This window comes from Hippoglossus stenolepis, chromosome 18 (assembly GCF_022539355.2).
Source record: "Hippoglossus stenolepis isolate QCI-W04-F060 chromosome 18, HSTE1.2, whole genome shotgun sequence".
Classification (NCBI taxonomy): Eukaryota; Metazoa; Chordata; class Actinopteri; order Pleuronectiformes; family Pleuronectidae; genus Hippoglossus; species Hippoglossus stenolepis.
Genome location: NC_061500.1, coordinates 16,488,215 through 16,512,163, shown reverse-complemented (window position 1 = coordinate 16,512,163; position 23,949 = coordinate 16,488,215). Strand labels below are relative to the sequence as shown.

Sequence of the window (23,949 nt, the reverse complement as noted above, 5' to 3'; positions counted from 1 at the left end):
CAGCTGTGACCTGTTCTCATAGAAGTCACGGGGCTGACGTGAAAGGCCGGCGTCACTTAATGAATGGTTTAATGAGCCTGCTTTGAATGTTTACGTCACCGCTTATGTCCTGGTTGTGCACCACACGAGGGATTTACACTCTGAGGGTTCAAGCTATTGCACCATACAATAATCTAATCCAATTCACACCGTCACACCTCATGACCTCAGAAACCCTCAGACACCATCACTGTATATACCATAATCAAAATGTACTTTAATCTTTTACTGTTAAACTCCGTGTGAATCACTATATGTTTAACATTCACTGGTGCCAGTGATGGAGCTGCGGGACTGAGACACATTAAGGTTTGAGACTCCTCTAATCCCTCCTGCTGCAACCTCTTGTAGTGAGGCTTAAGACCGTTTTTGATCTGTGTGTTGAGTAACTAGCGGCTCCATCTGCAGGTCCACTCTTAACGCTTGTAGTCAGCTGTAGGATTAGTCAGTCCGCTCACTGCACCGCCTGCTGACTGTTTAGGGACTGGAGCCGACCTCTGAGGCACAGTGGAGAAGGAACATGAATGAAAACACTCAGGTCAGTGAAAAGAGATTTGCATTCCCCTGTTTTGTATTTCTGATTAATATGAGCATTTGGCTCCAGTATAGAAATGCATGGTTGCTTTTTTTTGGTGATGTCTGGAGTAAAACTCTAAATATCGACTAATTCTTTCAAGCTACCTGGTACATGTCAGGTAAATGATCTTTGCATTGATGTGATTGATTCCAATTCAATGAATTCTCTGTTTCTGTGGGAAAAAACTGTCTTGTTAATTTTTTGTGTGCATATTTCACAACAAATATGAACTTATTAATCTGAATTACTGTTAATTTCTACAATAAAGAAAAAAAATATAGAAATTAAATAAATTGAAGGTCAAAAGTAAAGTACTGGTTATTGGTAATAACAAATTCTTTGGGAACTTCATAAAGTCACAACACAGTATCGAGGCTTAAGCTCAGAATACTTCACTGAATTATGTAACAACCCTCTGATCCCTGAAGCTGAACTTCTCCTCACATGTGCTGTTTGGCTTGTTAATACATGGTAAACCCCAAAACACTGTCCAAGTTTATGGGATCCACAAACAAATAGCACACTATGTAATGGTATCCGCGGTGAAACAAATCTAAGAAACATTTGTGAGACATTCATGTGTTTATCACTTGAAAGTTTTCTTCCTAACTCTGCTAAGCAGCGTTGGGTCCCTTGAAAGGTGCAACATAAATTATTATTAATATTAAACCTTTATAGTCATCACACTTAAAGTGAAATGTTTTAGAGGCTTTTAACAGTTTGTTGACAAGAAATATTTCACTCATTTGGAAACATGCTACTGGACAGATTATCGACAAAGAAATTCCACACCCTCACGTGGACTTTGAAATCGTTTTTCCATCGCTCTGTTTTCAGTCTTGTTCACTTTAAATCGTTAGAAAGATAACGGTAGCCCCATCTCATTGATCTCTATCCAACTCTCCTGCTCTGACAGCTGGATTGTGTCCAGGGATTTAATGTGTTGCACTTATTCCACTCAGTTCCGAGTTCTCGTTATGGAACCACGCTGGCTCAGAATGTTCAAACCCACGTGCCAAACCATTCAGGAGCTGTCGACTTATTTACATCTGGACCAGAGTACTGGATCAACTGACGGTCACTGGCATCCCTATGGGGCTACACTGCTGTAGCCTGGGCTAGGAACGCAGTGTGTTCATGCTCCGACACCTTTACTGTTTGGGTCCTGAAGGCCTGATAATCCTCACTCAGCTTCCTGTTTAGTTACAATAATATCTTTTTCCAGGACAAAGAGTTGCTAAGGCACATTGAGAGGGAGGTGCGGATGCGGGAGGGTGCCAGTAAGCTGCTGGCCGCCTGTTCCCAAAGAGAGCAGGCCCTGGAGGCCTCGAAGAGCCTGCTCGCCTGCAACGCTCGCATCCTGGCCCTGCTCAGCCAACTGCAGGAGATGAGGAAAGCTCAAATCCTACGGGGAGCAGGACGCAGGTCAGATGGCGCAGAAAACTGTATGCATGGGTAAATACTGTGGATAATGGATTGGTGGGTGTAAAGGGATGTTATACAGGTAAGTGAGGGGATGTGGATATTGTTATGTCTGCTATCAGCCACTAGAGGGCAGACATTTGTTAAGGTTATAGATGTGAGGGTTTACCAAATGAATTAGCCTATAATTTACATGTAACATTACACGTGTGCATGCAGAATCCACACGTGTGTACGTGCGTAGTGAGACTAACTCCATGTTATTCCCCCTGACTGTGTGGATGGTTGATCAGTGATCTTTACCTGCAGGTCATCTGAAGACACAGTGCCGTGTACCGGAAAAGTAGCCCTGTCAGGTGAATGGGAGCAAAAGCATCTTCCCACATATGTACGAAAATAACTGATGTTCTTATCTCTTAACTACAATTTTCACTCTGCAGACCTTCGGGTCCCGCTCATGTGGAAAGACTCAGAGTACTTCAAAAACAAAGGAGGTGAGTCAGAACTCAGTGATGTGAATTTCTGAAATCAATTAAAATACTAGAATAGCACTCAGTGTTTCCCTCACCGCCCCAGGCCCAGCAGGCCCAGCAGGCCCAGCAGGCCCCTTATTAAAGCACATTTAAATTCAATAGGTTCAGATTTTTGTTTGGATCTGTACCATAATGCACTATTTATAATACTATAATAATAATGTCCGTTCCCTAAAGACGTCAGATTTTCTTCATTAAGACTCATCAACACTAAGAAATCAATATAAAAAAATATGGAAATATATATATATATCTCACAATGTAGAAGAAAGTTTTAAAAATTCCTGCATGTGCATCAAAATATCATTGGTTCTTCCCTGACCCGTACTAGTGTAGTGACGTTGAGGAACGATTTGATTCTTTTCAACGGCTCTTTGTTGTGAACGAAAGAACCAAGTCATACTTAAGAGACATTCTTTTTATATCAGTGTCCTCAAAATGAATCCACTGCCTTTACGTGAATATTCTCCGACAATTCACCTCCCAGAGGAGAGATTGCATTAAGCCCTCAAAAGTGAGGGAACTTGCTTTCTTGAATGTAAATGCCATAGATGATGGCATAAAGCTGTTTGAATGGTCGTGTAACAAGCCTCAGATGTGACACAAGTTGCTTAGTTTACACAAAGACAGAAACAATATCAGTGGGTGAAGGATAAACGCCCACTATCTGTACTAGCTGTTGGATAAATAATACATGTATGATATATTGTATTTGCTAGTAAAAGCATTATGGTGATATATGGTTAAAGGTGAATACAGTTTATACTTTATACATTTTTCTGTGACGAAAAAGAGATTGTTTTTCTATATCTCATATTTCAGGGCTGTTACAATTTATTTGTAACTTTATTTATTGTGTTATGTTATTGTTTTAGGCTATACTTGTTTTTTTTATTGTGCCAATAAAAGGTTTTCTAATAAAAAGTGTTGCATGAATTGCATTCAAGACAAGTTCATGACACATTTCATACCGAGGGTAAATTCAAAGTTAATTCCCTGACAAAGCAGAGGGACATATCACCTTGTGTAATGTTTGATTATTGACATGAGGTCTGGCAGTACCAGCATTTAAATGCTGCTGAACCACACATACAAGAAGAATATGTATTGGTGGGATATCTAGTTTGAATCGGATCCAAACCAATAAATCATCATTATATCCTAGTGGTTATTTTGCAAATAAACCTAGTGACCCCATCCCCTTGAAAAAAGAGAGAACGACAAAAGGATGGAGCCATAAAGTCCGGCTTCTTCCAAAGAGCAGTCGTTTCCATCGTTGACCTGTACAGCTTCCTTCCACTAAGTTTCCTGGTAATCCTTCCAGTAGTGTTTGTGCAATGTTGCTGACGAACAAACACTTCATGCAGACTGGTCCCTTAATACTATCACTATAATGCAAAGTCTCTTTTTCTGGACACCATGAAAGCTTTTTTAAAAATCTTTATCCACACCCTGACTTCCATGAATGAGTATTATTACAGCAAAGATCTTTTGGATCATTTCTCCACCTTGTCCTCTTCATCTTTGTTTGCAGAGCTGCATCGCTGTGCCGTGTTCTGCCTGCTTCAGTGTGGCACAGAGATCTATGACACCGGCCTGGTGATGGTGGACAGGACTTTAACTGACATCTGTTTCGAAGACACGATCGTATTGTATGTCACCTTCACTGGGAGCTTCTTAGAGTTTCAGACTTTTGACATGTGTTGCTGAAATGTCTCCCCTCGGCTCTCTGTGTTTGTGTGAGCAGCACTGAGGTGGATCCAGGCTTCCATATTCGCGTTGAGCTCTACAGCAGTTGTGTGGTGGAGGACTTCTCCCCCGGGGCTCTAGGACCCAGGAGAGTGACCCGTCTGGGGGGCTCTCTGGGATGCTCCTCTGGGAAGAAGATCCGTGCTGCGTTTGAGTCTGCAGCTGTTTGTGGGTCTGCTTCCAGTGGAGGAGACGTACGCCAGGGGTACTCGTCCCCGCCTTTATCCACTCATCTGTCTAAACTGTGAGGTTTGACAATTTCCCCTCAGACCCACATTAAAGAGGAATGTTAGATGGATGACTTTTACTCAGACAAAAAAATTGAATTAGATTTTTTCCCACTGCTTTCTGCCTGAAGGGGCCCAAAGTACAACCTGCTGGCTCACACAACACTGAGAATCGAACATGTGCAGGAGGGTTTCAAGACCCATGATTTGTCCTTAGCAGCAGCGGGTGAGTTATACATCCTCTCCTCTTCTCCTCCACTACTTAACTCTCCGCTTACTTTCTTGTCTCCTCTCTCCTTCTCATCTCCTCTCTTTTTTCTCTCCTCTGCACTTATTTTGTTTACTCCGTTGTTTCCTCTCCTTTAGCTCATCTCCCTCTCTTCTCCTCTCCTCTACTCCCCTCTCCTTTTTTCTTGTCTCCTCTTTTCTTCTCATCTCCTCTTTTTTGTCTCCTCTGCACTTAAATTACTGTTGTTTACTCAGTTTTTTCCACTCCTTTATTTCCTCTCGTTTAACTCATCTCCCTCTCTTCTCCTTTTTCTCTTCTCCAACCCTTTACGATTCTCTCCTTTTCTTATTTTCTTCTTGTCTCCTCTCACCTCCTCTAATCCTCTTATGTTCTCCCTTTTTTGTCTCTTATGCTCTCATCCTCTTGTGTTTTCTTCTACATTGTTTCCACTCCTCTCCTTTTTTCTTATTTTCCTGTCTTCTTTTACCCTCTTATCCTTTTTATCTACTCTGCTCAACCTTCATATGTTTTCTCCCACGTTGTTACCAATCATTTATCTCCTCTCCTCTCCTCTCCTCTCCTGGAAGTTAATCCTTAAATCTCTGTTCTTTTCCAGACGACAGTCCATACTGGTTACCTCTCTATGGAAATATGTGCTGCCGCTTGGTTGCTCAGCCTCTGTGCATGATTCAACCAGTCATAAGTGGTCAACTCGATGTTAAGGTGACAATATACATTTTCTTTATATTTTCCCACCTGCTGATGTTTTTCTCACACAGTCACAGTGTAACTTTTCTCCCCGCTCTCATTCAGCTTGGGGAGGACCTCGATTGCTGGGAAAACCTCTATGGCGTCCTCGGGGGACAAAGTCTCCTCTGCTATCAGAGTGATGAAGAGCTGGAGTCCGAGGAGAAGCCACTACTCGTGATCCCCATCAGAAAGGTTGGTTCTGAACGAGCAGCACCTCACACGATATCTCAAGAATGCCTCCAAAGATATTTATTCAAATTTGCTACAAACATTCAGTTGAAGTCAAATATGAACTGATAAGAATTTGATGCTCAAAGGTCAAATGTCAAGGTCACGGTGACATTGCAAACCCTTTTCTTTTTTTTACGCCTTGTGAAAGCATTATCTTAAGAACACCTCAAGAGAATCCTTTCAAAATGTCCACTTGGACTAATTAACTAACTAATTAACTGATTAGATTTGTATGGTCAAAGGTCAAGGTCACAGTGACCTCAGAAAACACCTTTTTGTCCTCTTGAACATGATGTCGCAATTTCTTCAAATTTTGACCAGCTCTCACTTGGACTCAAAGATGAACTGATTGGATTGGTCAAAGCTTATTGTATATTATTGCAAATGTAATATTACAGGAACACCTGAAGCAACTGAAACTGCTGGTTGGCTGAGGCATACAACTACAGAGCAGTTATTCTAGTGTAGTAAAATGTATTAATGCATTTTTATTTACTTTATTGTAAGTGTTTTTGTCAGTTGCTGATTTACTATGAGCTCCTGTTAAACTCTATTTTAAGCTGTTGGATTATCCGGTCTATAAATTTGTAAGCTGCTGATATCTGAATGGGCTGACTGTGTTACAGTGGCTACATGTAATGTCTTAGCTATGCGGATGAAACCACCACAACAACACTGACTCACTCCGATACTCACCCATGTTTGTGTTTTTTTATTTCTGCCAGGATACGCTTGTCTGTGCGTTGGAGAGAGATGCTGTTCATACCCAGAGAATATACATGACTACACAGTGTCAAGGAGAGGATGTATCCTACACACTGACCATGCACATACCTGAAGACACGCAGCGCTGGAACGAGGCCCTGTGGCAACACATCTACAACATAAGTGAGACCTGGTTGAACAACAACACAAATGTTTATTTTAGCTCCTGACAGAAACTTATACAGTCATGTTTCCACACGTACTGAAAACCTGATGTTCACACTGGGTCTTTCATCTGGGCAGGATTGAATTTTCCATGTAAACTGAGGTTGCTTTCTTTGACCTACTTTTCTTTATATGGTTTTAGGTGTGAGTTTAGGCAGCGGCCCAAGTAGTAATCTTTTGATTTGTCATCTTTAATTGGAGTAACTAGAATATGCTTTGACCTCATGCAAAGTGTTCTGACAAGCACAGAAAAACCTCGGCACCTTTGTAATACTGGAAAACACTCATATTTCGGCCAAGGTTACACAGCCGGGTGTTATTATAAATAGAAGCCAGCTGTAGCTTGGCTTTGTTCTTCATCTGCATTGAAATACATATGTACAGTTAAGTAGTTCACGCCTTCAGTTATCCACGTTGATCCACATTTGCACCCAAAGCACACAACACTTAACACTGCTGACACTTGTTCTGTTGCTGATTCATGACCTGAGTTGGCAGCAGTTTTCACTCAAATATGTGGGCAGGTTTTTGAGATTGCGGACGAAAGACAGACGGAAGAAAAACCGGACTGAAACCATAAACTCTTCACCAGTTATAAATAAATACGACTTTTTTATAGTCACCTCATAACTGATGGTCAGGAATTTGGATTCAACATTCTATATTAGAATGGAGCAGATTTTATGAAATGCTTTGCTTTGATTTGTGTTGCGTTAGTTGAGACGGCTTTTTTTGACTAACCACAGTGACATCCTGGATGCTTGTGAAAACCCTTGTTGACATGAGAGCGGTATCCGTGTTCACATCTAGCTCAAGACAAGCGAACAAGAGCCAAATACAAACACACACATTAAGACAAACCTGCTTCTGTATCCCTTGAGAAATACTTGGACATTAAAGTTGCCTCATAGCAAGTCTTTCACAATAAAACACTTTTAATTGTTTGCCTTGAATGTAGAATCGCTGCCAAAATTACAAAAACAGAGAACTTTTCTAACAACACACAAAGAGTGGGGAAAGCTTTTAAAACGTACCCCTTTAGAAGGGTTCGTAATAGAAATACAGATAGGGAACGAAGATAAGAAAACAATAAGTAAACTATATAACATATTTCTATCTATGAATCTACATTATTCCCTACAGATAAAGCAGAGATGGGAAGCGGAAATTAACAAGGTCATACCACAGAATACCTGGGAGGGGATGTGCACAGAGGCACACCTAGTTACAAATTCAAACACCTGGGGGGAATTTAAAGGGGACATAGCATGCCCATTTTACCACAAGTTGATATGGTTCCTTGGGGTCTTAATGAAATGTCTGTAACATACTTTGGTCAAAATACCACAAGGATCATTTAAAACAGCACCCTTTTTACCCTGTCTAAAACAGCCCTCCACAGAGTGACCTGTTTTGAGTGCCTGTTCCTTTAAATGCTAATGAGCCAGCTCCCCCCTCCCCCCTCTCCCCCCATGATTTTAAACGATATAAATTACATATTTTATATGATATAAATTATCAAATATGCATCCCATACTTTGTATTCCCCTTGTTGTCCTGGAGTTTTAATTTTCCCAATCACATAATTAAATGTCCCCCTCTGCCCACCCACTACAAGCACACAAGCAGACAGACAGAGAGAGAAAGAGAGGTGGGGGGGGGGCTATGAAGACCATCATTTACCCCCGAACCCCGACATTCAACGGGTACAACAAGCGGAGAAAGCAGAATCGCGGGCTGACCTTATATATACAGTCTATGGGGCTGACCAGCGCGGAGAAATGCACGTCCCGTGTGAACAGCCAGGCGGCTGCACGCTTGGGAACGGCGCTGCGCTGCCTCGCAGCGGCGCTTCCGCGTCCGGTGTACCCCGGCGTAACGAGTGGGGGGGCTCGGTGTGTTTGGCCGGTGTTACAGTAGTGCTGAACACTGCGGAAGTCCTCCACACTGCTGGCTGTGTGGCGCTGACACAAATTCCAGCTCACGCATGGGAGAGCGAGCGGTCGCGCCCGAGCAACTGCTGCAGCCTCCCAGTCCCAACGATCCAGACAAATGCCACATGTGAGTGAATCGCGGGCTGACCAGCGGAGAAATGCTCGTCCCGTGTGAACAGCCAGGCGGCTGCGCGCTTGGGAACGGCGCTGCGCTGCCTCGCAGCCTCGCTGCGTCCGGTGTAAACCCGGCGTGACGGGGGGTGGATGAGGTGGGGGGTGGGCCAAGACCATGTAGGGAGACTTCCAGTGCCTTGTTACGACACAAAACCCAGGAAGCTCAATAACAAAACGCGCGAGTGTTTTTTTCCCAGAGTTTTGGGGTTGGTAGACATGCCAGATACCCACATTAACCTGTAGAAGCACTAACAAAGTGGAATTTGCATGCTATGTCCCCTTTAAATGGAAAATAATGACCAGATTCTTCAGAACACCAGAAATAGTAGCCAAGATGGGCCCGACGCATTCCAACTTGTGTTGGCGGAACTGTGGAACACGTGCTGCCGATCACACACATATATTCTGGCTCTGCCATAAGTTAAATACATACTGGAGAGACGTCTTTGATGCCCTCAAAGAGATATTCCAGCAAGACATCCCACAAGACCCCACAGTAGCACTACTGGGAGCGATGCCTGAAGGCCTGGAAGGGAGAGCCAAAAAATACCTGCTAAACATACTACTCACAGCAGCATTGAAGTGTATAACCATCAGATGGTTAAAACCAGATCCCTCCACATACAATATATGGACCCAAAAAGTATGGGACATACATATTGTTTTGTTGTTGAAAACTAAATAAAAAACAAGTTAAAAAAACAACAATCTTACTCCACATGTTTCTAGATGCAATGTGCAACGAGTACCACATTATTACACAAGGCCTCAAATAACCCATACGTATATATGCATTCCGTAAATCTTAACCTAATTCGTCTTGGTCTTGAATCGTATAATTTAGAGGGTGTTTATCACGCAGTTTGCATGTGCTGCAGAATGTAACAAAGTGTAACTGCCGATTCTTGCAAGGCAACATTCTTTCATGTTGTGTGTGTGGTGCGGTGTGGAATGTCACAAAGAAAATATTTCTCCTCCCAGCTTCCCGAAATTATTATTATTATCTAGCACTTCCTCATCTGTTGTACACGAAACCAGAATTTAATTGTGTCTCTCTCTCTATCTGTCCACCCATGCGGTCTGTCTCTGTGCTGGTAAAAAGTTCACAGGCACCTGTGACACAGTCATGTGGAATTGCTATGAGGAAATCTCTGGAGTCAGTTTCTATGTTTTGCAGTATTAATTTACAGTATTTATAACCTGGCATAAGCTTACACACAATTTAAGATGTGTGACGTCCTGTCATGTGGCGGAGTAAAACCAACTCTACATAGAGGAAACTAAAGGTTAAAGGGGAGTGTGTGGCTTTTCGAAAAAATATAATTTTGACATTTCATCTAGAAACAATATTTCTTTGTGCTTTGTCTTGTTACAATCAGACATATCTACAGCATAAGGTAACATTTAGCGCTCTAGGCATCATTACACAATGTGTAATGATGATTCAGGTTTTTATAAACTTGGACACTGAACAACAAGCCTGTCATCGCCAGATTCATCACATTTTTGTGTCCCCTGGAAACTCGTCTGTTCTACAACCTTTGTCTGTTGAGTATTTGTAGCATACACTGATAAAGACATGAATTATGATGCAGATGTTAGTCTCACGCAAGTTTCGTTCATTGTCTAAGTGCAATTGCAAAGATTTCTATTTGCGCCACATACCACTAACCTGTTGACTGACGTATAATGTTGACTGACGCATGTTCCCACTCCCTTGCTGACCTGCGCTCACTTTACACATTAACAATTTTCACCGTCACTAATCAGAGGTTATTAGGATCTGAACAATATTGAAGTTTAGTTTGTGTTTGTGTGATTCGCTCTAGAGTTTATGAGGCATGTATTTAAACACGTTGAAAAAAAGTCCAACATTTGGCACGCACACAGTTCACCTGCCACACAAGACATGACATGGAGCACATAGCCAGGGCATCAGTGTTAAAGTGACCAGAAAGATCTGGATTCATGATACACACACACACACACACACACACACACACACACGCACACACCCACACACATACACACACCCTCCTGCAGACAGAAGTTCTTCCTGCAGACTAAGATGCAACGCTGTGTTTTAACATCATTGTTGCAGAAGAAGCGACGCCCCATTTATCCAGGAACATTAATATGAATTCAGCAGGTTTTTGATGAAGATCGGTTTGTGTGTGAGTGATTAGAAAAGAGCTGAGAAGCAGAGTCAGTTGTTGACCGGTGGAACCAGCTGGATACTGTAAAGGCTATAATCAGCTCTCACCACACACGCCTTAGTACATTCATGTGGAGAGCATCAAAATAATCAACAAAACATCACATTTGATTTGATTTGATTTAAAATTTGTCGGGGGGCGGGAGATGACTGATTGTTCGTACACTGCGTACAATCAATCATCCATCTGGCTGGCAGCCATTGCTGAATAGAACAAATTAATCTCTGTATTAGACGTGCAAGACTTTTAAGACTTTTTTATATGTTGTAAGGTAGTTTGTAACCTAAATTGTGCAGAAGACCTTCCCACCGGAGCTGGCATGGGTTAGGCTACCCATACTTACAGGATCCTATAGGAATTGGTATTTGGAGACACCCACCAATGGCTACGAAAGCAACTAAACAAAAAATACCCAAAGAGTCAGAGAGAGTGGGGGCAGAAGACGACTCACTAACAGACCACACGGCTAATGACCCTGGAATGGAAATGACAAAGAGGAAGACCAGCACAATTCAAGAAGCTAATACGACAAAAAATAACATTGGCAAAGGGCCTAAAAATACACCAAGGAAAGAAGAAGTGCTTGATCGAATCAGAGCAGGGATCACGCATTGATCAGTACTTTCTAAGAAGTCAATCAAGTCAGTGGAGTGAAGTCCAGCGACCAGACTCAACCCAAAGTTCGCAGGACATCAGTCCCCCTGTATCTGAGGAAGTTATCTCAAGCACAGAGGCAGTAACAAGAGCCTATAGAGCCCACTCAGCCAGGAAAACCAACAAGGGAGAAGAAACCTTTACAAAACAAACCAAAGGTAAACTGGCCTGGAGCATCAGAAAAAGCAAAATAGAAGGCCATAAAAGCAGATCTAAGCACTATCCTGGAAAAGATAAAGGGCACAGTTGAGACAAAACATGAAAGGATGGGTAACGTCATCTATAACTACGGAGCGGAACATTTTGTAATGACAGAGAAAGAACGGATAACACAACAATGGAAACCAAGTCCAGAAGGCAGCTGGAAATAGAATGCCTAGTACAAGAGAGGAGGCAGCTTAAAAAGCAGTGGAAGAAAGCATCAGAGGAACAGAAGGAGGGAATGAACATACTGCAGGAGAACATCAAGAACCGACTGACAACCGTAAGACAAGCAGAGCGCCTAAGAACAGCACGGAAAAGAAAAGAAAGAGCAAGAACACATTTTTTTAAAGACCCCTTCAAGTTCGTGAAATCTCTCTTCACCACAAATAAGGGAGGAACCCTGATGACCTCAAAGCAGGACCTAGAGGAGCACCTGGAAAGAACAAACTCTGACCCAAACAGGCATGATCCGATAGCTATTCTATCTAATATCCCACCCAGTGAGCAGCCAGAACACCAAATGGAGGTAAGCCTTGGGAAATGGAAAGAAGTGGAGAACACAGTGAGGGCATCATCAGCCCCAGGCCCAAACGGTGTCCAGTACAGGGTATACAAAAATGTTCCTGATGTTCCATGCTTCTTGTGGAAATTAATGAGAGTGGCATGGGTGAAGCAAACAATACCCAAAGCTTGGCGCTGAGCTGGAGGAGTACTGATACCAACAGAGGAGGAATCCTCAAACATCAGCCAATTTCAATCCATCAGTCTACTCAGTGTTTAGCGTCATAGTCCAAAAAGCTGGAATTCCAGGGTTCTCTGGATGTTAAGAACACTCTAGCATGTTCTGGCACAAAATCCAATCAGCCAAAAGTGAGAAGAGAGATCTACATGTCATCTTCCTTGATCTCACTAACGCATTTGGGTCAGTACCACATAGTGTCCTCTGGGCTGCTTTCGACTTCTTCAAAGTACCAGAGCCCATCACAAATTTGACTAAAGCCTACTTCAAAGAACTGCAATTCTGCTTCACAACAGAATTGTACTACTTTATGGCAGCGTCTCGGAGAGGGCATCATGGCTGGCTCCCCACTAGCGTTCACTATGGCGATAGAGGTGATTATTAGAGCTTCAAAATGGGTAGTAGGTGGCGACCGACAAAAGTCGGGGGTCTTATTAACACTGATCAGGGCCTACATGGACGACATTAGACAACCCTGACCACGATGCACCAGACAGTTGCTAGGGAAACTTGAAGACAACAGCTAATGGGCCAGAATGAGGATCAATCCATCAAAATCAAGAAGCATCTCAATAAGCAAAGGTAAGAGATCACACCATAGGTTCTACATTAATGGAGAACCCATTACAACAGATTCTGAGAAACCAATAAAAAGCCTTGGACGATGCCAGTCCATGCTTCCTCGCAAGCTAAAGCTCTGGTGCTTACAGTTTGGCCTTTTACCCCGACTGATGTGGCCACTTACAGTAGTTGACGTTCCTATCACAAAAGTTGAGAACATGGAGAAAACAATCAACTTCTATGTAAGAAAGTGGTTAGGAGTCCAAAGATGTCGGAGCAACATCGGCCTGTATGGACACGGCATTCTCGAGCTGCCTATCTCAAGTCTTGTAGAGGAGTTTAAATCCACCAAAACAAGGCTGGAGATGACCCTCTCAGAGTCCCGAGACAAATCTATAAGGGCTGTTGGACCATCATTGACAACAGGACGGAAATGGACACCAAAAGGTGCAACTCAACAAGCAAAAGCAGCACTCAAGCACACTGACATTGTGGGCCACGTTCAACAGGGAAGAGAAGGTTTGGGCCGAGGTCAGAGTAGACCCCTGTGGAACAAAGCAACTCCTTCAGAGCGGAGAAAATTGGTAGTCCTGGAAATCTGGCATCAGGAAGAGGCAGCAAGATGTGCGAAGGCTGTCACTCAAGCCAGACAGGGCCATTGGATGAAATGGGAAAGCATAGAGAAAAGAAAGATAGAAGGACCAGTGGGGAATGGAAGCAAGCAGGATTAGCTTCATGCTTAGAGCAACATATGACGTCCTTACCTCACCCAAAAACCTACAGCAGTGGCTGAACGAAGATCTACCTGCCCACTATGCTCAACTCCAGCTGCCCTCAGGCATATCCTCACTGGTTGTAAAATTAGTCTCTCCCAAGGTAGGTATACATGGAGACACAACCAGGTACTCAAATCCAAAGGACAACTTTTGTCCATGGGGGGGAACAGGGACAGAAAGGGCCTCCTCCACTGACCAGGAGTGGTCAGTTGGAGAAAGCTCGAGACCACCATTATCCTCCCAGGGTACTGTCAATTCTACTTCATGAAATTGACAGTACCCTGGGAGGATAATGTTGGTATTTGAGGCAGAGCAACGAGGCTGGAAAGCAAGAGTTTGCCCTGTGGAGGTTGACTGCAGGAGTTTCCTTGCAACATCAACCATCAGGTTGCTCAAAGATCTAGGGATCCATGGACAAGTCCTGCGCCAGACCATAAAGGAAACATCGCACACTGCAGAACGCTGCAGCCAATGGCTCTGGATCAGGAGGAAATATCCCAAATGGGCCCCAAGATGCTAGGTACATGCACCCAGGTCTGATCAACCTGTGGTGGGCCCGCCTTAGAAGAGTGTCTTGTGATTAAAAGGCCAAAACACCTGATGACACTAAGGTACACAACTGAAGATATGTCCCTAAAATACGCTGGTGGTCACTAACATCCGATTACATCAACTGGCGGTAGTCATTAATAAGTGCGGCAGAACGTACATTACCTATTCTCCATCTTGTCCTATGTTCAAAAAGGGAAAGTGTTTAGTTTAAAAAGGCATAGAGGTAATGGCATCTGATCTACTAAGTGGGCCACATGGCTCTCATAGTACTGCCTTACAAGCCGGTAGCCAGTCAGATTTATCTTTAGCTTCAGCGTCCTCTCAAGTTCGGCCTGTATCATTGATTACAAGCCCAAAACACTTGATGGTGCACAGTTACAGTATGTCCCTTACATCTACTGGTGGCCACTAACACCTGCTAACATCTACTAGTAGTTAGTAACCTGAATTGTGCAGAAGACCTTCAAACGTACAAGGGATATTTAACATCTTGTCCTATATTCTCAATAAGGTGTCCTCGGGTGTTAAGATCCCATGAAACAAAATTTATTGATACATTTCCTATTGGGTCTATTTAGAAAAATCAGATCAGGTTACAGAGCAACTATAACTAGTGTAAACAGGCCACTATACAGCATGTTACTTTATTTGGTTGTATTGTTTGTATCAGTCTGTTTGTCTGCAGTCGTGTTTTGTTTGTTTTAGCTTGCAGTGCCTCGATCTCTTAGGCTCTAAAGGTCTACGCAGTTGTTTTAGTTCGCCTTGCGCCATGATTAGAGAAACTATTTGTTTGACATCAGTTTCAGATGCTTCCCTGTTGTTAAGTTAACTGCATGGATAATTAAGTTTTACCGCACACACCTAAAACAATAATAAACCATGGGCTGTTTTCCGAATACCAAATATTTGTCTCGGGTGTTAAAAGGAGTGTTTGACTTTTTTTTAAATGAAAGAGACCGACTTAGAGACACACCCTCTGTGCCAAGGGTGTGTCTCTAAAGAACAAGTCCGTTAATGCTAAATGAATTAAATACTTTGCACCTTGGGGCTATTATTGTACATGTTTATACCTAAGTGAATTAAAGTAGATCCCTGATTAGGGAGTATTTTGGGGTCCAATGTTCTATAGTGCAATCATTTGTCTTTTTTAGAAAGTATTTCCAAAATTATTTTGTATTGTCTTTTGGTGTACATTCGAGGAAGTTGTTGGAGTGCTTCTTTGAATCTGTAATGACAGCAGTATCGTGAACAAGTGCTTGTCTGCTCACTTTTACTTTGGAGAGAAATGATGAAGTGCACTGATATTCAGGCCTTTACAAATGCACATTGACAAAAACGTGGGAGTTAATTCTTGCTATTTTAGTCCTTATCTGTATACATATCTTACCTTGCATGACAGTGAATACATTTCCCAGTACAAGAGAGTCAAGAAGTTGTTTCTGGTATGTATGGGAGCTTTATTTTGATTTGTTATCATCCCTTACACTGTTTTGATGATATGTTGGAATGTACAGCTGTCTGTGTGCACCACTTTTTCAGAGATCATAGTTTATCCTGTGAAGTTAAAGAAACTGCTCAAAGTTCCATCAGATTTTAAGGCTGCAGGGTTGCAAATTTTACTCAGACACCATTCCAAGGAAAACAGAAATAGTTATCCTCCAGCAAAAGGTAAATTTCAAAACGTGGAACAGTATGTAGTGATATGTTATGTAATATATCACCTCAATTGGTAATGTCACAGAATCTTGGGCTTTACTAAGTCTTGAGATTCGACCAGCTCGCAAATCATGTAAACACAATGTGACAGTTTAATGGAGTCAGACAGAAGCAGGTTGTAAATCAATTGCTGACAAAAGGTTTTTAAGTCCATGTGCTTTGAAATCACTGCTCATACTGTTTGTTGCAGGCCAGTGGAGGCAGTGTTGTCATCACCTCATGAAGATTGAAATGCCGATCCCCAGGAAATCCATCGCAGTGAGGCAGGGATCGCTATACCATGAAATAGGTAGTGTAACACAAGCAGAGTGACGCTTGACATATTCTCACACTGGCACCTCCCAGTGTGATGTCAATCAAACGAAGTCTTAAAGGCCTTTACCAGCAGTTCTGCCTGTCAAATTTTATTTGTGTTAAAGTTTCACATTCGCGTGAATCAACAATTAAACTGCATAAATAATGAATTCAGGGTGCAGTTACAGATTTTTTACATCTTGGCCTCAGTAGAAACGAGCTTTAAACGCAGGTTGTTGTTGATTAGACTCAAAGGAGTGTCCCATTAAATAGTGGCAGGCATACCAGTCCTTTCTCATCGCGGTTAGAATAATATCTACGCAGCTAACCTTGTGCTAACACTCACTGTTTGTCAACTTTGCAATATTTGGCATTGATAAAGGTCACATAACAATGTAGCATAACGACGGCATATTATAGGCTTCTATTGTTTGTGACCTTTATACAAAAACAAAAGTCAGAGAATTGCAAAATGCTTGCCAGTGAATATTTCTCATATTCATACTGACAGTAACGTGATTCATGCTAACTGATTCCAAAATCATGTAGAAATAAAAACAAACTAAAGGCTGCCACGAACAACATTAAAGTTTTGGACTCATGGAGCTAGAACTTAACTTGTCCATCAAAATGTCAGAATGTGAATTATCTTCAATACCATTGACTTACACCTGAACAACTCTTCACTATGCTAGTCGGACATTCTAATAAAACTTAAGAGGAAAATTTGTGCAGGCTTTGTCTTCCTCTGCAGAAAGCAGGAGTGATGTCTGGCATGAAAGTCGACGGACAGGTTTAAGCAAATCACAGGATCTAAAAGCGAGAAATGGCGCTGCTCAACAACGACCTGGGACAATAGGGCAGATGCTGCTGACGTTAATACATGTTGACAAAAACAAAGCTTAGCAAAGATAGCTTGAGAAATGAAAACTATCAGAAGGAAGAGACGGCACTCTATGCAGTAAATCAAGTGATGTTTCTCAGAATTCCCTATAATCAGTAATCAACTTTGACATTCCAGTCACAAAGGGGCATATTTGAGATACTCGATGTAGAGTTTGATATGATGTGTTTTACAATAAAATGAAGTGATTAAAATTCTTTTTTTTTTCTTTTCTTTTTTTTAAGTGACACCCTCGTCTCCCAGAGAGGGTCTCGTGGCTCCGGATTTATCTTTAGAGATCCGCACTTTGCTCTCTTCCTACTACAAGGAAAGGTGGGCTTTCTGTCACAGAGCACTTTTCTTTCAGCATACATACGTCAGCATCTGCCTGAATTTGACAGTATGATTTACATGCCATACCTCATCTGCTCATCATAACACACATAGTTGACTGTAATAACTTGTTTGTTGTGTCACTCCAACAAGGTTTGCATCACAACATCTACTGTGGAAATAGTGAGGTGTTGCCCTGAAAATAGCTCTAAAAGTGAAATATCATAACTGTAAACCATGCTGTCATTTTTTTAAATTGATCTACTTTTAGTTTTTCCTCTAGATGCCAGTAGTCTTCTTGACTGATCTCAATAGCCATCAATCGACTTCTCTTAATCACCCACAAGGATCCCTATTGGGCCCTCATCTATTTTGTCTGTACATGAATGATATAGATATAGAAGTTTGATTTGATTAGAGACTCAAATATATACTGACAACACTGTAATATACTGTATGTACAGAGAAACCAAGATTGTGTCTATCTTAACTAATGCAACAGCCCATATCACTCAATGGTTGCTGTCTACGACAACTTATGTCAAATGGCCACTCCCCGCAAGCTGTTTTGTTATTTAAACTGTAACTGGTTGTTGCTGCTTTGTTGAACCAGTAATTTTGCTGCCTATGTCTTTTCTCTGCATATGTCCCATGTTTTACAAGATGACTATTATTTCAAACTTGTTTCTTGATTCTAGGCTTCCAACTTTTCACAAGGACTACATGTAAAAAATACTATATTTATATAATATATATTATATATTGCCTTTTGGCAAATCATGCTGTATTTACAGATTTTAATGCGTACTGTCCCTGAGACAACTAAAGTGAACTAGAAGCAGTACAACTCTAATGCTTCTGGTTCTGAGGCATGGAAATAAATGCTGACCCTGCAACAGACAAAAAAAAAAGCCTATAGGAATTTAACTCTCCAGCACTCACAAAGGGTGTTTACCTTAGAATGCCATGAAGATTTTCCATTGCATGTTTTCCTGGATGCCATTCTACCTTGATACAGTGCATGTAGCTTCCTGGTGTTCAGCTGTCACAATCTGGCTCCTCCCAGCCGAGGTGTTTTGATCATACACGGAAGGAAAACAATTGTTTATTGCTAACACACAAATTAATTTAATTAAAGTTCTCAGTTGTGTTGAAATAACTTGTTAACTTTAAGTTAAGGCGATCTCCAAACTAATGAACGATTTTGTTTTTTAATGTAAAATAAATTAAGGTATTTGAACCATTTCAAAATACACTGTAGTCTTTTTTTATTGTGTCATTATTTAAGTTTACTGACACATACAGTACTGTGTATTTTGAAGGTTCTGATTATTGTTAAGTTTGTGTTCACTATTTCACAGGACCAAATGTCTCAACAAAGGTGTCAGCTATATACGAGATAAAAGATTAGAAATATCTGTTGAGATATCGCGTCTCATCAGTCTTACAGGATTTCATAATCGATATGAATTATTTTTCCATCTGTTAATTAGTAGTTGTATTAACTGATAATTGTTTTCCGAGAAATTGCCACACACAACAATGGGATTAGTGTGGGTGGTTAACTACTCATGATGAGCAGCTCTGAGTCATGCTTTATTAAATTGTAATTATATATTTGGGTAGATTGTCTTGTTGGGTCAGTTTATTCTTTATCATGGAAAGAGCAGCATAAGTCACACACTGTTCTTTCTTGTACCCATTGAGGTCCACAGGGACATGACTGTGCAGGTGACATCAGAGCTATGCAAGATAAATACCGCTTTGACTCAAAATACATAATGGTCCTATTATACAATGTGGGCTATGTCATCAAACATCAACTGATAATTTGACTTATTACAACGGCAAACACACAAGGTTACAAGGTTAAGTCGGTACATAAAGCACCTGGGTGTCAAATGCTACAGATATTGTTCAGGAGTGTGGTTGTTTGTGTACAGAGGAAGGCAGGAATTTGGTCAAAAGATGTCCGAGAGAACAGGTTGTGCTGGTGACTTGATATATATGAAGAAAAAAGCGAGGAAGTTGTCCGGGTCCAGCTTTTACAATGGTGGCTTTGTGTAACTTTGTGTGTGTGCGTGCATCTGTGTGTTTTTTTAAAAAAAACAATGTTACCAGTGACGTGCAGAAGTGTTGGACCCACGCTATCTACTGTAGGTCACGCCATTACACATGCTTCACCAGTCGTGAGTTAGTCTCAATGAAGGTATTACAACCCGTTTTCATAACATCAAATAAAAATGATTTAGTTGATGTGTTGACGTCCCATCCACTATCATGGAGGAGGCGGAGTTTATGACATAAACTGGAGCCATCCCCCAAAGGGTGATTAAGACTACAGATCAGAGGTTTCATTATGTAGAGCTGATAAAAAGAGCTTCACATTTTATCAGTGCCAAAGATGATACACACACACTTAGGGTTGGGTACCGAAATATGTTGCCAGTCACGCACCGGTTCTTACCCTGTGTTACCCGCCAGACCAAATCACAAGCCAGATTTCGGTGCCTGAGCCATGCACTGAAATAGTACCCTGCTTTCAGGCAACATAAGAATCACTACACATGTCTAGTTAACATGACACTTAACTCTGGTGGCAACACACTCGCTACATGGCTCCGGCTGCACGTAACATTAGCCTGCAGTTAGCTGGTAGCTCCCTCAAACGAGAGTTGAAAAGACAACAAAATGGCTGAAGTTAAACGTTTGAAAGTATGGCAGTATTTCACGTAAACATGACAACGGAACTAAAGTATAAATTTAGCACCAGTATGGGAAAATTTGAAATGAGAGTGCAGAATTCAGGATATTTTTGATTCTGAGAAGAGTAGTTTCTCTGTCAGAATGTGAATTCTCTTCAATACCATTGTCTGACAAAGCACGAGTGGAAAAGTTTCAACTAAAATTGTCATTTTAGTTCAATGAAAATTTTAAAAAACCTAGAGCACTCATCGCTAGATGAGGTAGAACCATAAAAATCCACAGTTTTTAAAGTGACCAATATTATATATATCAAAAAGCAGTTTGGTCAATAATTGTTAGCAATAATTAAAGCTGAAAAATATTTCACTCTTTATTTTAGAACTCGTGTGATGGCAACAGTCTCTTTTTCTACTGGACATTGAGTCGACTGTTTTTCCAGCGACACTCCACCCTTCTCCATTGTCTCATGGCTGTAAAGAACATCTGATGAGTCACTGCCAACTTTCTTACCCTCAGTGATCCGCAACCAGTTGACATAATCTCAGATGGCAACCCAGTGAGGCTTGAAATGTACTTTGCAGAGACGGTTTAAATAGAGTTTTGAAAATTACAATCAGCCCAGCAAAGCCACATGACTGGTATGAATGTGTTTGCCTCCACACCTTATCAAGGTGCTTTTCTGTTTCAATTTGTGAAATATATTTCCGTCTGCAGCAGGTGAATGAAACCAGTGCCAAGATGTTTTTACATCCTCGTTGCAGCGATCAGGAAAATACAGCTAATGTTTAGTGCGTAGTCTGGTTAGTAAAGGGACTATATCCTCATACCAGTAAATGCTGTGATAAGAAATTGGCAAACCTCACTGGGTGACCTTTTGTTTTGACGGATACATGCATGAATAGTTTCAAATGCCAGGGGGGGGTGATGTGTGCTGTGGTTTCCAACTAGAATTCTAATTGGGCAGGTGTGCGTGTGTGAGTGTTACCAATGCCATGTCCATGGCAAGACATTTTTATTGAAGACCACTTATTCCTGGAAGCCAGTTCGACAGTACTACATCCGATTGGAGGTCACTTCTCTGCTCTATATGCAAATAGTCCCATTCCTGAAATGATCCAATCACAAGCCGAAAGACGATCCCAAATATCCATGCAAGCTATATTCATTAACAAACATACGTCATCTCCCTTCACAAAGACAAATTATATGTTTATCAGTCCGACTGTAACAGACAATGTGTTTGTGTGAGTGTGTGTGACAGAGATATGGGCAAGGTAGGGCTGAGTGAATTAGTGTGCCGAACCCAGTTTAATAATAATCTAACATAGAGTTTGAAATTTGATTGAAATAGAAAGAAATATCAATACATGGGCTTCAATGTTGATACTGTGGCGGTGGCTACAAATAAAACAAAGCACGTGTGATGCTGAGCAGTGTAATAGGGACTCGATTCATTTAGAGATGAAACTGTGAAAATTTCATACCACGATTATTGCCAAAATGATCAAGGTTAACATTATTATCACAATATTGTTCAAAGAGTACTCATACACAAACTGAAGTAGGTTCACAAAGTACACTTCTGTCCTCAGGGTGCTTTAGAGCTGTCCACTTGTGACCATGATAATGTAAGACTTATGTGATACGTATTAAGCGCACCAATGTCTTTTTTTTGTACTTGTACTACAGTTTTCTCTGGTTTTATTCTTCACAGTTATTGATGACCCTACCACAGTTGCACTGGAGGAGTGAGAACCCGTTCTATGCGGTTACCATGCCGGGTCAAGGAAACGAGCATGGACATGATAAATGGTGCCATCTCTGAATCTGCAGGGGACGCATCCGAACTTACTGTGACATCAGATATGTTTCATTCCTCTTCCTCTCATCCATGAATCTTAACTGTTTATGAATGACAAGCGTGAGTCAGAAATCGGAACACAAAACTGATTGTATGTACATAGAAAAATCCAGAAAAATCTAACTGTACCACTCTCTGCTTATATAGACAATATACTAATAATGATTATATATATTGATGCAATAAGATTTCACCCACACCACATCCTCATGGTTTAAGAGTATGATTAAAAAAATGAACCCACTGTCACTCTCAAATTGATTGAGATAGATAAATCATTTATTTATTGAATACATATTTATTTAATGCTAAACAACTTTTGAATCCAAGCATGTAGTGTTTTCTCATGGTGTCACAGTCATTTTTCAACATTATGATGTAGTAACACATGTACAGTAAATTCTTAGTCAACATAAATCCATCTATTACCTTATTTGACAGCCAGTCGTTAATAATTACATGCTGAAAAGAACAGAAGCAGTTTGGCCTGCCCCCTCAGACTGTCCACCAGTGGATTCATGTCGACATGATGATGGACGGTGACCATCCATTGACTGTATAAAAAGATGGTGGAGCCGGTAGCCACCCCTCTGGATGCCATTCTACCTTGATACAGTGCATGTCGCTTCCTGGTGTTCAGCTGTCACAATCTGCCTCCTCCCAGCCGAGGTGTTTTGGTCATACACGGAAGGAAAAGAATTGTTTATTGCTAACACACAAATTAATTATGATTTTTCAAATTAAAGTTCTCAGTTGTGTTGATATAACTTGTTAACGTTAAGTTAAGGTGATCTCCAAACAAATGAACGATTTTGTTTTTTAATGTAAAATAAATTAAGGTATTTGAAACATTTCAAAATACACTGTAGTCATTTTTATTGTGTCATTATTTAAGTTTACTGACACATACAGTTTGTGTTATTTTTTTAACATTTATTAAGGTCTTGCTGTTTCTAATGATGTAAGAGATTTCCACATGGTTTCCTTTGCCATGGAATACAACATGTGAGTTGAAGCCTAAACTACAATGCAATAAAGAGCAAGAATTAACGTCACAAAGAAAAAGGGTTAACTACGTTCGTGATTAATTGGCTTAGTTACTATGTTTCCGTCGTAAAGTCCTATTCATGTGGCATGTATTTATAATTAAAGGTGGTCGCATGACGTAGTTTGTGAGAAATCTGTACACAACAATAACTCAGTACTGTTACAGATGGGGAGTGCCCTATTTCACGTTCATGTCACACCCTACAAATTCCACATATCCTGCTTTGAATCTGAGGGCGTGCTGATTATAGTAATTGACATAATAGATAATAGATGTCTGCGTATTTTAAGCTTCGAGCATGCAAGTAAGAAACACAAAAATTGATTACTGGAACACAACTGGTGTGTCTTTGTTCTACCTGATGGTTTACACACACAGTAACACAGTGCCCATGACATGTTGTTTAAGACAAGGAGCAGCAACTGTGAGATTTGAATATAGAAGTTCAAACGCAAACTGTCTCCATGATTATTTATAAACTGCGTAAACATGAAATGTGCCCCTCCTTAAGGAAACAAAATAAAGATGATTAATTGCACACGTCAAGCTATGAATGTTTATTGTTTACTGGGATGTGAAAGAAGTTCCATGAGCAACTTAAATGACATGGT

General features: G+C 41.1%; 1 protein-coding gene across 2 annotated transcripts; it reads left to right on the top strand.

The window, feature by feature from the left end:
- Positions 1–2: 2 nt before the first annotated feature.
- Positions 3–23,884, top strand: LOC118125704 (rhotekin). Of its 2 annotated transcripts, XM_035184597.2 has the most exons (13): positions 3–577; positions 1,842–2,041; positions 2,348–2,394; positions 2,479–2,532; positions 4,106–4,223; positions 4,319–4,564; positions 4,679–4,773; positions 5,393–5,499; positions 5,590–5,718; positions 6,483–6,645; positions 16,404–16,502; positions 17,636–17,723; positions 22,144–23,884. In XM_035184597.2, the coding sequence occupies exons 1-13, from the start codon at positions 560–562 to the stop codon at positions 22,148–22,150; spliced, it is 1,371 nt and encodes a 456-aa protein (XP_035040488.1). In that variant the 5' UTR covers positions 3–559; the 3' UTR covers positions 22,151–23,884. The 2 variants fall into 2 exon arrangements, with proteins under 2 accessions (XP_035040488.1, XP_035040490.1); XM_035184599.2 differs by lacking the exons at positions 16,404–16,502; positions 17,636–17,723.
- Positions 23,885–23,949: the final 65 nt, after the last annotated feature.